Source organism: Rousettus aegyptiacus, unplaced genomic scaffold (genome assembly GCF_014176215.1).
Source record: "Rousettus aegyptiacus isolate mRouAeg1 unplaced genomic scaffold, mRouAeg1.p scaffold_m13_p_10, whole genome shotgun sequence".
Taxonomy (NCBI): Eukaryota; Metazoa; Chordata; class Mammalia; order Chiroptera; family Pteropodidae; genus Rousettus; species Rousettus aegyptiacus.
Window position 1 is genome coordinate 63,835,084 of NW_023416285.1, and position 16,699 is coordinate 63,851,782.

Sequence of the window (16,699 nt, forward strand, 5' to 3'; positions counted from 1 at the left end):
AGGTGGAGGGAGCTCAAATTTAAATGCCTTTTGGGGCTAGAAACGTAACAAAACAAAACAAAACAAAACAAAACACTTGAAGCAGCTAGATACAAGAGGAAAGAGAGGGAACTTTGGAGAATTGGGCAAGTATATTCCAACTAAAAGCATTCAGATTCAGGTTTTTAAACTACAGTTGTATGGCCAAGCAAAACACTCGTACTGGTTGGCGTCACTGCCAATTTGCCATCCTGCGTTCCTCTCCGCTCAAAATCCACTTCTGCCTAGTTGCTTCAACCTGCCCCTGATCCTCAACCTGTCCCCACTTCAGCCTGTTGTGGTGCCGAGGACCAAACTTTGGCGCCCCTCCTGAGGGTGCAGTGTCCCTCGTTGTGCTCACAGTATTGCTCCCCAATATCTCTTGGGACCAGTAATCGACTGAACCTTGGTGTGCCTCAGAACCCTTTACAAGCTACATTTTATTTCAGTCAGAAACGGGCTGTTGTACCCTAGACGTTCTCCGGACGATTCCGGGCCTGGCACTGTCCCAGGCCAAGTGGGGAGACAGGCAGACGTAGTGGGTGTGGGAAGCCCGGGATCCAGGCTGGGTACCCGGTTGAGGGGCGAGGCGGGCCGTAACGGGGTGCCCCGCCCCCAGACCCGCCCCCGCATCGTCCCGCCCCCGCGCTCTAGAGTTTCGGTCCCTGCTCCCACCCTGCTCTGAGTCTGCGGACCCCGAGAGAGCAGGCGGTGTGTGGTTGTTTCCTCTGCCCGCGCGGGGCATCACTTGGCGCGCTACAGAAAGCCCAGAGCTGTCCCGCAGCAGGGATACTTACCGGCACCCGCAGACGCCCCTACAGCTGCTGTCCGAGGCAGGGCACCCTCACCCTGCGCTCCCCGGAGTCCTGCTCTGCGGCGCGAGTTCCACCTCCGCGCCTTCTTGGCGGGGCGGGCCCGGGGAGAAAGAACCGGCGCTTAAATTCTGGGCGCTGCGCCCGGCTCGAGGTGCGGGATGGGGAGCAAGGCGCTGCTGGCCATCGCTCTGTGGCTCTGCGTGGAGACCAGGGCTGCCTCTGTGGGTAAGGAGCCCGCTCCCTAGAGGAAGGCAGAGAAGTCGGGTGCGGGCGGAGAGATGGGGATGCGGACCTGGAGGCCGGGTCTAACTCAGAGTCATAGAGCTGGAGGGTTGAAAGTGATCTGACACTTTGTTTTTTCATTTACCAAAGAGGAAACTGAGGATCAGCGAGTGGCGCAAGATTACCTAGGGAGTTGGTGGTCTCCTGAACCCAGTTCATTTTCCACGACTCTAGTCTCCGATGGGGGGTCGGCTGGAGCTTGTCCTGAGCAACCAACACACCCTCGGGCTCGCAGGGGGCGGGGGGGTGAAGGGTGGGGGTAGGGATGGAAAGGCGCCCAGGGGCTGGCAGGAAGGAGGTACTCCCGCAGGCGGGAACAGGCGGTGAAATGTTGTCCCGCTGCGCGCACGGTCCTCGCCAGGTCGCAGGATAGGAAGTTTTGCAGGCAACGCAAGCCAGCTCGCTGGAATTCGCACCGTGCACTCAGCTCTGCTTCTATAGGAATTGAGTAGGGACCCGGGTCTGCTCTTTCCTGTTGGCTCGAACTCACATACAAAACCAATTCTATGAGGCGGGGGTCCACGGGAAGGGGAATTTTTTCCTTCCTTGATGCGGGACACCGCTCTCTTCGCAGAGAGAAGGGGAAATTGGGGCTTGGACCCAGGACTTTGACAGCTTCCCAAAGTGACTCCAAGGAACAGTCACCTTCCCATGTAAAACAATTTAATATCTTTCACAGCGCCATGGTCCTTGACGTAAGCGCATGGTCAGAAGTTCAGGTTCCGAAAACTTACTCTGTGGAACTTGGTAACCAGATTTAGCGCCAGTGGCCACTCTCCTTGCCACCAAATATTTATCTCCTTCAAGATTAGGAACACACATGTTCTTGATGCAATAAATTCTTTTTTTTCTTTTTTCCTTTCTTCCTCTCCCCACACCCGCCCCTGCGCACCCCTCCCCCACCCCTTTTGTAGCCAGTTTGCTGATTTCCAGATTTCCACTCTTTAGAGGATGAGAAAGGGGACAGGATGGAGAAAGGAAAAACAAAGTCAAATAATTCAGGGAAAAGTTCCATATATCAAAAGAAAATAATTCAGTCTTGTAAAAGAGACACATGTAGTGACAAGATCATCTGTCTATAGTTATTGAATTTTCTTAATGACTTGGTTCTTCAGGGCCAGTTCCATCGTGGACACTCATTTGTTCCTGACAAGACCTCTCTTTGCCCCTTTATGGGGAGAAAATGAAGGTCTGGAACATGTGGTTGTACTGTACCCCACACACAAAAAAGTGAGTTGCTTTTAAGCCTGGGGTGTTTCATAGCGCAGCAGTAGTAAACTAATCGGGTTGCCCTGAATATAATGATGAGGTTGCCCTTTTAGAGTGTGTGACTTGCTTAATTGGATTGGGCCGTAATTGGTGCCATCGAATTCTAGAGACAGAGGCACTGTTGTTTTTCCTTCCTGTCTTTGAGCTGGAAGGGTAATAGTGCACAAATTAATTAATTTTGGTTATGGGATTTGAACATAGAAGGGCTTTTTATTGAGTAACAGCATATGTCCTTCCTATAGTTATTTCTTTAGAACTTTCTGAAGAGTAGAACTCAAACTTACCAATGAAAATGAATGAAGCTTAATGGAGCAAAAAAAAAAAAATGAGTGTTGGCGTACAGAAACGAATTCAAACATCATTATTGACAGCCTTGTTGCATAGTTTTTTTTGTTGTTGTTGTTATAGATGTGTCTCTAGGATAGCATGGTTTTGTTTGGCTTCCCATGAATGTAGGGCATATCTTAACTTTCTTTTTAACACAGGAAAGTGTGTCTAAAGTGTGAGATAATCTGTAGCAATAATTTATGAGAGATCTTTAAGAATCTCTTATTTTGGTGGCGGGGTGAGCAGAGCTTAGTCTTTACTACCATTTTTTTTTCTCACATGAATATGCCCAAATAATGGGTTCCTTCTCATTTGGATGATTGTGTGAATTGTATCAAGTTACTGTTTTCCACTTGTTTCTCAGCCTAGTGTTTTGCAGTCGATTTTGATATCTGTGCTCGTCCAAATGAATTGTTTTCATTTTCCTTTTTTTTTAAGACGAAGTTCAACTTCATTATTGGAAGGCTTTTCTTTTGCTTTTAAACATTTTGTTTTATTGTTTGCCTAGTTTTGGAGTAGTTATTTCCTTCATATTGAAAAACGCTGTGTTAATTAACTGAACATGACCACCCAGACCAATAACTGTCCAAGAGTGACCCTTAGACCATGTCTGACCAAGTCACCTGAAATGATTGTCTAAATGCAGATTTGTAGGCCCAGGAATATTCTGATACATCCTAAAGCCCAAGAACCATTGTCCCAAACATAGGTCAGTACCAATGCCAATTAGTTTGAGATTTATTGACACAACATAATTTTCAGGGTTTTAAAATATTTTTAATTATTATTTTTTACTACGTTATTGATGAACAATCTATAGTTATGTCAGCAGCCTATTTTGCACATCTGGGCGAGTCACATTTAGTTGACAGAGAACATGTACGATTAGTTTGTTTTGCTTGCAGCTGTTCACATTTGTGTCCACAAATTCAATGCATTGGATATTTGCACTGGATATTTGTTCATATTCTGATTATTCATACTCTCTCATATTTGGGATGTTCTCTTATTTGCCCAACAGAGTCAATGCCAGTTTAGGCCTAGAGAGTCATTTGTTCTTAGTTGATGTGAGTTAACAATAATATTAAGCTTAGGTGCTTGCCCAGCATTAATCTTCTTTTAGGTGGTGTTTGAAGGTCTGGATATCAGTTAAGACCATAACATTATGAACAGTTTTTCTTTCTCTTATGCTTTTTCAACACTTGATAGCTCTTCACATTTAGTTGACAGATAACTCAGTTTTCTTGCTGTGGAGCACCCGTAGTGGGGAATCTCTCCCATGGTATTTTTAGGGAAAGTCAGGTTTCTGTGTTCCAAGCTTGGTATCAGGAGGAATTCAGAGCTTTTATTATTAAGTTGAGATTTCCCAATTGTAATTCAATAGCATTATGCTTTTTCTAGTTGCATTCTCTGAGAAAGTATATTAATAGACATGTAATATGACATTGGAAAATGTTTTCTTTTACTTAATTCCTCTCAACCAATTTTAATGTACAGTCTTTCAACCTTGGCAATTCAGTTACCAGAGGAAGTGCACTAGAAAATTGATAAAAATGAGACAAGGTCATGGATACTCCCACCCCCTTTAGGGTACATAGATGAACTGTATAGAAATATCTCTAAGTAGTATTCATTAATCAGCAATTTAGTCGAATGCATGCATCCTATGTATTATAAGAAATGTCAGTGGGTCCTTTCCCAAGGGACTGAGATCATCAGATGAAGGTTCATTTGGTTTCAATGTCCCATATCCTTTTGTAAGACCTTGAAGTTGGCAGTGCAGGAAAACAGGAACTCCACCCTAGCTCCATGAATTGCAGAACTGTTGTGTTGGTTTATGACCATCTGCCCATTCTTCCTGTTATGACACAGCTTATGAACTTTTACTGGGAATGGTGAAAAGTAAATTCACAGTTTTATACAATGAATTGCTGAAGAGGTCTTTTAAAATATGGAGTGTGCATTGTTTATGGAAGGTGTTTCCTATTGAGTCTGACTCAGTGGCAACTATATTCATTTATTTAATTTGTTTCTAGGTTTGCCTGGCATTTCTCTTGATCCACCCAGGCTCAGTGTACAAAAAGACATCCTTACAATTATGGCTAATACAACTCTTCAAATTACTTGCAGGTAAGGAGTGATTTCAGATTTATACTTCCTTTGTCAAGTAATTTATTGTTTATTGAGTGAAAAATAATTTCCATATAACAGAATTATAATAGTTTTATAGTAATTGTTTATAAGTAGTGAAGTTTCTAAGAAATGATGTAATAATGAAAAAATGAGAGAGGTCTTCTCTTAAAACTTCTGCACAATTTTGCTGACATTTTTTTTCTACTGCCCTCTGGCAACAACCTCACACTTCAAAAACTGGTATAGCACCAGGCATATAATACATAGTAGATACTCAATAGATATTGAATGAGTAAATAAAATTGAGTGCATACCCTTAAGAGATAGATTTGAAGAAGTTTTAGGCCATATTTATAACACTCAGATTGGCTCTTGGATATTTATTCAGCCTTTTTCAAGAACTTTATTTTATGGCAAAATTCTGACTTGTAGTAGCAATTTAAATATTCATCCATTAATGTTATTGAGTGCACATTCTGCACAGTAATGGACGTCACACACCGGCCTGATATTCTGGAATGTCTCTTCTTAGTTGTTGGCAAGAGTGCATGGTTTTGATTTTTGCCAACTAGGGAAACAGGCCTTTTTGACAAGTAGAGGAAGCCTTGAAATTTTGCCTTTCAACCCCTACCTCAGGAGGAAACATAGAAGACACTGGGTTTAATGTAGTGATTACACAGAAGTTTGTCAGGGCCAGTGTGTTTTTGGCAGAGGTGATGGTGGAAAGCAATGTCATCCTCTGAGAAGAGTGCTGGGGGTCCACAAAGAACCTTGGACAGCTTGTTGCCATTGTTTATGCTTGTCAAATACCAAGCGTTTAATACAATGACACAGATCATCTCAGATTCCAGAGTGTAAAGGATACCCTACTCCTTTATCAAGGGTAGGCCACAGATACCCAGTTCTTGGGGGAAAAAAGCACACTAACAGGTGGTGTTTCTCTAGCTTTGCTATTTCAAGACACGTTCTCAGTAGATTTTCATTCCTCTTACCCTTGGCAACAAAGAATATTTAAAATCTTCAAAGATTCCATACTCCCTTTTTAAACTCTGCATAAACATTTCTTATGTCCTGAAAAAGCTATGGAGTATGTTAAAAGTAACTTCATGAACATAGCTACGACTTCATATAAATTTCAAATTCTTTGAAAGATAGTTTGATGATGTTACATGCTTCTTGACATTGACAGTCTTCTTGGGACTTTCTTTGTCAAGAAATGCTACAATGAAAGTAATCTATGTTTTAATGCACTCTTGACTAGGTCTTAGGTAGCACGATGCTCTTAGACAGTTACACTTCTTTCTTCCTAACTTCACTCCTTACTCTCCCACTTGCCCACTCTTATCTGGCCATCCTGGCTACCTTGCCATTCCCCTAATGCTCCAGATATGTGCCTGCCCTAAGGCCTTTACCTTTGCTGTTCCTGCTGCCTGGAATATTGTTCCTCTAAATACTCACACGGCCTGTTTCATCAAGTCTCTTCCCTCAAGAAATCTTCACTCTTTTTTTTTTTTTTTTTTTTGCAGCATCTATATTTTGTCCATTGTACTTATCACCATCATTTACAAAACATGTTTTAATTATTTTTAAAATGTTAGCTTTATTGAGGTTTATTTACTTGTTTATTGCCTGTCTTTTCTAAGTAGACTGAGCTTCCATAAAGACATCGATTTTTGTCTGATTTATTGTTCACTGCTGTATAGCTAGCCTTTAATAATGTTGGTCGCATAGCACTTGCTTAATAACTATTTGTCGAATGAATGAATGAGTTAATAGAAAACTCAGGGGTTCCTATAAGTGATTTCAGAAGCTGAATCTGTAGCTTTTGTCATTTGTTGATATAAATTGTCATCACTGGTAGAAGTCTGTGACTCCGCTGAGGAGTTTATATAAGTTTGAGAAACAAACCTTCTGTTTTCTTAGAAACAACCTCATAGTGTGGCATTTCACATTAATACTTCCTTGGAATTAATTTTTCAGGGGACAGTGGGACTTGGACTGGCTCTGGCCCAACAATCGGAGTGGCTCTGAGAAAAGAGTGGAGGTGACTGAATGCAGTGACAGCTTCTTCTGCAAGACGCTCACAATTCCAAAAGTGATCGGAAATGATACTGGAGCCTACAAGTGCTTCTACCGGGACAGGGACTCAGCCTCGGTTGTTTATGTCTACGTTCAAGGTAAGTGGTTAAAAGAAATTCATTTCCCACGTTGATTTACCAGGAATAAAACACAATGGGTGCAAAGAAGAATTGAGTACAACCGAAAGGCTTTTTGCCAACAGGAATACAGAAAATTCTTCTTTCCCAAGGCTTCCCTCTGAGGATAAGACTCATTGATTTGTTCTGGAGCTTGGACCCTGTTATATCTCTCTTGCCCAATTAGTTTCGTTCTGATCTTTATTTTTGAGGAAAATCTGTGTCCACAATTGGCTATGGAGATGTATAAAAAGCCTTCTGATGTTTGAGCGGGGGTGGGGGGGGAAACAAACAAACCCTGAAATACTTGAAATGGAAGATTCAGTGTGAATTATGGAGAGGTTTCTGTGGAGAGATAGGTTATCTAGGGCAGAGCAGGAGATTTTCCCAAGAATGCACAGGGAAGCAGCAAAGGGCTCTGGAACTTTTTTGTACATAGGGACTTTTCTTTTTCCTCTTATACTTTATAATAAACAATTCTCATACTCTGGTGCAAATGAAGACTGCCTCAAAGAGCCTTTTGAAGACAGTGTTTCTTTCCTTTGCTTGTGTGGTCTGAGATCTTGGATGATATGCCACATCTTTCTAGGGTTTGCAATTTGGGATTGATGCCATGGAGGCCAACTTAACATATATGTAGGATAAAATACAAGATTACACATATTTATAATATGAATTTATAATATGAATTATATGAATCAGATTTATAATATGAATTATTATTTCTTTTGTATTTCAAAAATTTTCTACTACATGAATTTCCCTGTGAAAAGCTGACTTAACTAATGAGACACCTATCATGCAATTTATGAAAATGTAAGTTTTGTATAGTATTTTGCTTGGATGGATTAAATATTTTTTCTCAGTGAAGTGAGCTTTTTAGGCATTTTATTTATACATTTATATACCTTTTTACATCCCAGAGGATTTGAGGCAGGTGAAGATGGCTTAGACTTTTCTCCAGAAGCATCTTTTATAGAATAGGAATTCAGTCAGTTTTGGGAAACACATTTGCATATCTCCTTTTACATATCAATTGTGCAATATGGTCAGTGCAATAGAAAAGTGGAGACCACATCAAAATAACGTATGTCACTTCTGGATTGCATAATATTTGAGAATTATTTTTGTCCGGAGTAAGCACAACCAAGATAGAATTCTGTGCCCTCCTCCTCCCCTCTACAGAATTTGAAAGAGACAAGGCTCAGATCTTCAAGAATTTCTGGCTCCTTTTGATCTGGCAGTCTTGGGAGACCAGGCTTTCTCAGAAGATTGCAAGGATTTCCTGCTTTCAGCCTGTCTGGAAATAGACTGCAAGATGAACCTCTCCCATAATATCTCGTTATTTCCTTCTCCCTGGAGTCAGGAAACCTGGAGACATGTGAAAATCCATTTCATGAGTTTCAGTAAATATTTTATTTTGAGAGGATGGGTGGTTGTTTGGGTTTCTTTTGTTTGTTTCCTTTTTTGGGCTACTGAAATAGAATTTACTTACTTACTGAATAACTTTAGTCTTACGTCAAGGGGTTAATTTAGCTTCCAAAGGCTTCTGTAAAGCAAGCAAAAGCCTTGCTCTATAAGCAAACTATGTAACATTTCCTAAGGTATGATTGAAAGGTAGGTAATATTAAGGAATAGAAGGCCCCTGCACTGTTTATTTGTGCACTGCCCATGATTGGCCATAGCATCAAATTCTGCTTCCTGTCTAAGAGGTGCTCTAAGATTTTGGTCATGAAACTTAACAGTGGGACAGAAACACTGAAGTATTCTTTATGGACAGTCCTTTAATGTTCTCATTGGTCTCCACCTTACTTCCCCAGTTTTCTGACCTCATTTCCTGTACCAATGGATGGAACCAAGAAGTGGGTCCTGGCCTTGCAAAATAATGGCCATGGCATGTGGTGGGCTGGATTGGTTGCCTTTCTGTGCTTTCCAGCTTGGAAGGAATTTGAACTGATGCTGTTGCAAAGAATTAGCTGTCTTTTCTCCCTTTGCTTTAATGAACTCTTCCTTTACATGGACCAACCATCCTGAAGAGCTCTGAAAATGCTCAGTCAGGTGTGTTGGGCATAGCAGTCTGGACCATTATCTCTCCGAGATTTCAAGCGTGACCTCACACCACATCAGTTCTATCTCTGGGGAATGGAGTAGTTTCCCAGCAGTGTATTAAAGTTGTTGAACAATGTTTGAAAGACATTAAACTCTCTTGTTTTCTTCTTACTTTTTGCCGTGGTGCTTTCTCAAGTTTTTGTCATTGAAGATATTAATGAGCGCTGAATCTTAAACTAAATGCAATAACTATTAAACATTATTTTAAAGAATTTTACACTTAGTCTTCACAATTCTAAAATACCCACAAAAAACTTTCTCTGGAATAGTTGAATTTAAAAATTGTTAGTTATTGTTTATTTTAAAGGTCCTTTGGGATCATTAATTTATTTTCATGGCATTTACATTATTTGCCTAAAGAAAAAGAACATGAATTTTTTTAACATCAATGAAACTCCATAGGTAAAGCATACAGATTTAACTTTAAATTTACCTTAAAATTTATATATATGAAGAAATGTAGTATATGTGGAAAATGTATATGTGTATATGAAAATGTAAATGAAAAATGAAGACATATGCCCTTTCATTTTGAAAAAAAATTATAATGATTGACCTGTTTAAATGTGGAACCTATAAAATATACTCTATTATTAAAAAATATAAATACTCGACTTATTGATAATCTTGTGAAAGGAGTCAGTCTCATTCTGGAAGTTTTCTTTCAGGTTTTTTATACACACATGCGTGCATGCGCGCACGTCCGCGCGTGCGCACATACACACACACACACACATACACACACCTCCTGTAGCACTCTTGTAGCCTATCTTTAGATATCTACCAGCAGATTGACCTGTGGATTCTTTTGCCTAGTGAGAAATGTCATTTTCAATCATTCATTTCTCTGGTCAGATTTTATGAACCTGAAAGATAACCAACTTTTCGAGTAAATGCCATTAACGAAATGGAATTAAATTTTCTTTTAGATTACAGATCTCCATTTATTGCTTCTGTTAGTGACCAACATGGAGTTGTGTACATCACGGAGAACAAAAACAAAACTGTGGTGATTCCATGTCTTGGGTCCATTTCAAACCTCAATGTGTCACTTTGTGCAGTAAGTTATATCTTCAATCATCTCTTAAATCTTCCTAATTTTAAGCTAATAGTAAGATGGGTAGTCTGTTTAAAATATAACATCAACAGTAATATAAAGATCATTTAGGAAGGATTAAAATGACAATAAATAAAATCAATTTGTAGTCTTAAAAATATTAATTCTTTAGTGAACATTTTACCTGGTTTCACTTTTGAATAGCACATGATTAAATATTTAATATTTCTTTTTCTACCCAGAGGTATCCAGAAAAGAGATTCGTTCCTGATGGTAACAGAATTTTCTGGGACAGCAAGAAGGGCTTTACTATTCCCAGCTACATGATCAGCTATGCTGGCATGGTTTTCTGTGAAGCAAAAATTAACGATGAAAGTTACCAGTCTATTATGTACATCATTGCGGTTGTAGGTAAGAGGAAGTTCCTTTCTATATCATTATTATCAGACAATAAAGATTGGCTTTCTATATTAAGATCCTGGAGATTAAGGTATAGGGTGAAGAACAAGAGATTTGAAAATATATTAACTCAAGATATGGTGTTGGGCAACTCATTATATCTTCTATCAAATAAACCAATGTGCAATCAAGGTTTTCTCTTTTCTTGCCAAGACCAAGGATGAGAAAGAAGCATATTTTATGGAAAATTTAATGTTCAGAGCATTGCTTGGCATGTATTCTTTTAATTATACTAATTTTATGGGAAGTTAAGCAGTTTACTAAAGCTGGCCCCATTAGCTGTTGACTATGCAAATTTTACAGCTTTTCTATCTACTAGGCTGCAACATCATTGAGATACCCTCAGGTCTGCTTTGTAAATCTCTATAGGCCATTTTTCTGGGAGTTACCGAGTATCGGTGAGGTCTGCAGGGAAAGATGATGTGGCACATTTTTGAAAAAATTTGTGCCAAGTTATAGATTTATTTTCCCCCTCACTTTCCATTTTCTTTTCTTGTTCTTCTTCTTCTTCTTTTTTTTTCAATTTACTTGCTCTAGGGTACAAGATTTATGATGTGGTTCTGAGCCCTCCTCATGGAGTCGAGCTATCTGTTGGAGAGAAGCTTGTTTTAAATTGTACAGCAAGGACTGAACTAAATGTGGGGATTGACTTTACCTGGGAATACCCTTCTTCGGAGGTAACACTAACAAGTTAAAGCCAGATCTCTAAATGCTCTGATAATCAGCCTCCACAGAGTTTGCTTGAGAGAGATAGGGACCTTTCTAGCCAGATAAAAGTAAATGCCTTAACACATAGTAACATACACACACACATTTTAAGAGAATTGCAGAATAGATAGCATCCATGAAAAAAAGATATAATGCCAGGAACTCTGTCCCACACTGCTAGAATCTGGCAGTGAATATTAGTTTTCTCTGGGTGATTACATCTTCCCAGGTTGTATTATTTCTCTGTTGTCCAAAATCCTTGACCTATTTTCCCTTTAAGGGAGTTTCTCTTCAAGGAGGTGCATGAGACACACTTCTCCTTAAACAGTAGTCCTATTTGCCTATATTCCTGCAGTCCTTATCTATCTTGTTCCCACCATGTGAGGTTTTAAAAATGCCAATTCACTTGGTTCCATTTATTTCTCCTGAAACCAAACGTATTTGTTGTCGACACATGTTAAAAGTTCTGCAGTCTCTATTATTAGCATTAATTAGTGTTCATTGAGGGCCAAGGCTTCTTGTTGTGGGTCTCTAGAAGCTAATAGGTAATGTTAAGCAGAAATTTGGAAGTTCAGTAAACTCTTTTTCAGCATCAGCATAAGAAACTTGTAAACCGGGACCTAAAAGCCCAGTCTGGGAGTGAGATGAAGACATTTTTGAGCACCTTCACTGTAGATGCCGTAACCCGGAATGACCAGGGGTGGTACACCTGTGCAGCTTCCAGTGGGCTGATGACCAGGAAGAACAGCACATTCGTCAGGGTCCATGGTAAGCTAAGATCTTTCGAATTGTGCTGTGCCTTGAAAAGTGAGGTGATTTAAATAAATTTAGATCGGCTCGTGATTCCTGTTTTGTTCATTCAGAAGATATTTTTGAACTCTTGCTAGGGAGACCACATGACCTAGAGGTCAAGAGCACAGCTTTGGTTCAAATCCCAGCTTTAATGATGAGAAGAGCCGATATATCACTAATGCTCACTAAATAGTACATGTTGTAGTTGTTGCTGCTGCTATTACTGTTACTACAATTGGAGTGTTATTATCTAAGATAGTTTTAAATTTTTCATTTTTTTGCAAGGCTGAGAGCCCTACTGGAATCAGCATGGGCTTTGCAGTTGGAGAAACCTGGATTTAATTACTTTCTTTGTGGCTTTAAACAAATAACTTAATTTCTCATTTATTCTCTTTTGCTCACATAAATGTCTCAGCTTAGATAATAATGTATGTGGCACCCAACTTATGAGCCTTGGTAAGGATTTTGAGTTTTACAATATGGGAATGCACAGAAGGGTTTTGAACAGAGAGAGAGAGACATGTTCTAACTTATGCTTTTTTTAGAATTATTATGTTTTTGTTTTTTTTTTTTTAATGTGGCATACTTTAGGAAGATAAGGGCAGAAGTAGGGAGACCAGTTAGAAGGCTAATTGCAATAATCCTGGTGACTGATGGTGGGTACCTTGGACAAAAGTGGCAGAGGTAAAAGTGATGAGAAGTGATCTGATTTTCGATATATTTTTGATGATAGAGCCAATAAGATCTATCTATTTATTCATCGACTGTGGAGTATAAGAGAAAAAGGCTGGAAAATGACCTCGAGTTTTTATCTTGAGCAGCTAAGTGAACAGTGATTTGATTTACTGAAATAGGGAAGATTGAGAAGGGAGTAAAATTAGGGGAGATAGGATTGGGTATATTCATTTGGAGATGACCATTAAACATCCAAAAGGAGATATTCAATCTATAAACCTGGAACTCCTATAAATTTAGGAGGATATAAATGGCACTTTATGCCTGAGACTAGAGGAAGGTGTAGATGGAGAAAAGATGTCTAATAACTGAGTTCTAGGGCACATGATGGACTATATATAGAATGTCATAAGAGCAGAGGAGGAGGAAAACCCACGCATCTCTGGGGCACTTAGAGACAGCTTTACAGAAGAGAAAACACTTGAATTGAGGTTTGAGCAATCAGTAGGCTTGTGGAGTGCACTTGGAGAGAGAGAAAAGCAAGGTAGCATGGGGGATCTCTGAATTCAGACATTGGGCCTTGGGCCTTGATTCTTCACGTAAAATGAAATAATAAACCAAACGACCACTTACAATAGGTTGACATTTATGAGAATAATAATTTTTATTTTCTTTCAGAAAAACCTTTTGTTGCTTTTGGTAGCGGCATGGAATCTTTGGTGGAAGCCACAGTGGGAGACCGTGTCAGGGTCCCTGTGAAGTACCTTGGTTACCCTTCCCCAGAAATAAAATGGTAACTCTTGGAAATAAATGCAAAGCATTGTTTCACGTGAAAGCAAATCCTCAGCTTGTACTAATTCCTGGGATTTTTTTTTTCCCTAGGTATAAAAATGGAAGACCCATTGAGTCCAATCACACAATTAAAGTGGGACATGTACTGACTATTATGGAAGTGAGTGAAAAAGATAGAGGAAATTACACTGTCATCCTTACCAATCCCATTTCAAAAGAGAAACAGAGCCATGTGGTATCTCTGATTGTGAATGGTGAGTCCATGCAGTTTTCCTCCCCTGCCCAAAATTTGTTATAAAGAATATGATCATGTCTTCCTAAACAGCCAGGCCACCATTCTTTTGTTGCCTGCCGCTTGGTTCACATCATGAATGGGCTCTTATGTATGAAAATGGTCAGTAGAGTTGAAATGAGATGTAGAACAGTGCGCCCTGGACATGTTTGTTTAAGAGACCATGTGAATGAACTCTTGGGTGGTCAAACACAAAGTTAAAGTAGATGTACTCTCGATGGCTAAATGCTATGAAATAAGAATGCCTGTGGGGATAGTTAACAAACTTAAGAACCTTTGTTCCTGTCTCAGAGAATTATCCACCAGGCATGCAAATGTGTAAGACTCTTCTTGAATTTTGTGGGAAGCTTGTAGTTTGACTTTGTAATTTTTGTACCAGTTATGCCCAGGCAGGTTGACACTGCTGGCTGGTTGGAAGCTTTTCAGTTTTTTTTAAAACAGGAGTCTAGAATCTAACTCTGAGGCTGTAAAGGGAAGATATTAAGTTTTTGATTTAAGGATGATTTGAACTTTGTTTTCCCAAACCGAAAGATATAAATAAGTGCTTTGGGTGAAGAAAATGGGTGTCATGGTCAAGTAATTCTGGGAGATACTAAATTGATGTAGAACAGGTGTCTTTATTGCAGGACTTCTCAGGGCCTTTAGCATGCTAATGTATTTTGCCATTCTTTTTGGGAGATGGGGGAGGCATAGATTATTTAAGGTTAAACAAATTTATTTGACCAGAGCGTATTCCCCTCCTAGTAAATTCATTAAATTCATTAATATCTTAATCTAAACACAGTTTGGGAAATGCTTCTCTGTTGTAATTCTTTGTTCTCCTTATTGGCATGGCATGTTAAAACTTCAGACATATATCTCCCTACTGCTCTGTCTATGAAGGTTGGCTTTATTTCCTTACTGGGGCAACAGCTTAAGAGAGTGTTTTAAAGATAACAGCTTCCAGAAATGTGGCTTAGAAGCCACTCAGGAGTAGAGGATTGAGGAGTGGAGAGAAGTTGGAAAGATAATAAGGAAGGTGAGAAGAAAGAAATGAATAAGAAATAATGGTGCGAAGATGGACAGTGAATAACCCCATCTAATTAGTTCATGAAGTCACTAAGCATTTAACTTACCCTAACATTTACCCTGCTATATAAAATAAACATAAAAAAGTCAAGTTTTGAAAGTATAATCTAAGGCTTTAGGTTGCAAGTGTTGAGAAAACAGTTTCACATTTATGACTTTGGAGCCAAAAAAGAAAGAAAAAAGGGAGAGAAGAAGGAGGAGCGGAGGGGAAGAAGGAAAAGGAGGAGGGAGAGGGAGGTGATGGAGAAGGGGGAGAGGTGAGTGACCTTGGGCAAGTTGTTTATCTTTTCTATGTTTCATTTCTCATGTGTGAAATAGAGAACAATAATAGCGGTCGTATGGATTAATGAATTAATTAATGTAAAGCACTTAGAACAATGCTCGTTACATAATAAATGTATTTACTATATTATTCACAACTCTTTCCTTTCCTTTTTGCCTTTTTCTTGTGAGTTGGTAGGACAAGGAGAACTATCCCTGTAATGTAGAGGAGAAAGACTGAGTCACAGGGTGGCGAGATTTGCACAGTCATTCAGTTTATTAGATTATTATTGTTGTTGTTGTTATTGTTATCGTATCACTAGAAATCAGGTGTCCTGTATCCAAGTCTAGATGTTCTTTGAAAAACCAAATGGGGGCAAAATCATCTGCATAGAAAAACGGAGGCTTTATTTGCTCAAATTTATACCTTCCGATCCTCAAAGCTAATTGACAATTTAAAAGTTGTTTTTCCCATGTCTAGTACCCCCCCAGATTGGTGAGAAATCTCTGATTTCTCCTGTGGACTCTTACAAGTATGGCACCAGCCAAACGCTGACATGCACGGTTTATGCCATTCCTCCCCCGCGTTACGTCTACTGGTATTGGCAGCTGGAAGAAGAGTGCACCTACAACCCCACGTGAGTAGGGCCATGCCCTCTTATCCTGTCACCTCGCATTTCTTACAGCCAAGTTCTGATATGACTCCATTCTAAGCTGAGATGGCTATCTCTAAGAAAGTTACCTCAGATGGTAGTCTTAGTTTCCTTCCACCTTTCTCTATGTCTCTCGTTTTAGGAGATGTCTTTTCTTGGGTGTCCTGCTTTGAGATTAGCCAGCTCTCCCTTCTTAGGTTAACTCTGGTGTAGAGCTTTACAAAGGCAGGCTCTTTGTTCACTTTGCTAATTGCCAATCTTGGTTTTTCTTCTTATACCAATCATTTGGTGAATATCACATCTCTTCTTATCTGTGAGAAGTTTCATCTCAAGGAAGTGCTGCTGGATGCAAGGGATAGACCTAGCTGCAGCCCTCAGTCTCAGGCTCAGCTTATCAGGTTCTAACACAAGTCCAGACATCCTTAGGAAAAAAAAACAACAACAAGCCACCCACCACCCTAAGCAGTTCATTTCCTGTTGTTGTTTTTGAGATGGCCGCTACTAGTTTCTTCCTCAGATGCTGATCATTTCCTACACCAAGGCCATAGTACCAGAGAGATTACTTTAAGAAGTCCAATGGCTTCTTAGTTTCCTTACTTTCCTTTGAACTAAATTAACTTGAATTGTCTTGTCGATCCAATTTATGAATGGAGGTTTGTTCCCAGAATAGCTGCTTCCCTCCTGTATCCTGAATGAATCTACCTAGAACCTCTTCCTTCATTGCTGAGGCCTATTTTTAATTGGCACCAAGTCTTGTTACATGGATTTAAAGTTATTCCTAAGAATATAACAAC

At 39.6% G+C, this 16,699-nt stretch overlaps 1 protein-coding gene across 1 annotated transcript in view; it reads left to right on the forward strand.

Annotated features, from left to right (window-relative positions):
- Positions 1-699: 699 nt before the first annotated feature.
- Positions 700-16,699, forward strand: part of KDR (kinase insert domain receptor) — a 42,767-nt gene continuing 26,767 nt past the window's right edge. Inside the window, exons 1-10 of the mRNA XM_016165140.2 lie at positions 700-1,058; positions 4,748-4,841; positions 6,825-7,021; positions 10,078-10,208; positions 10,448-10,616; positions 11,202-11,341; positions 11,963-12,140; positions 13,518-13,632; positions 13,722-13,885; positions 15,734-15,890. Coding sequence (XP_016020626.2) covers positions 992-1,058; positions 4,748-4,841; positions 6,825-7,021; positions 10,078-10,208; positions 10,448-10,616; positions 11,202-11,341; positions 11,963-12,140; positions 13,518-13,632; positions 13,722-13,885; positions 15,734-15,890 — 1,412 coding nt within the window. The 5' untranslated portion in view covers positions 700-991. The remainder of the gene's footprint in view (positions 1,059-4,747; positions 4,842-6,824; positions 7,022-10,077; positions 10,209-10,447; positions 10,617-11,201; positions 11,342-11,962; positions 12,141-13,517; positions 13,633-13,721; positions 13,886-15,733; positions 15,891-16,699) is intronic.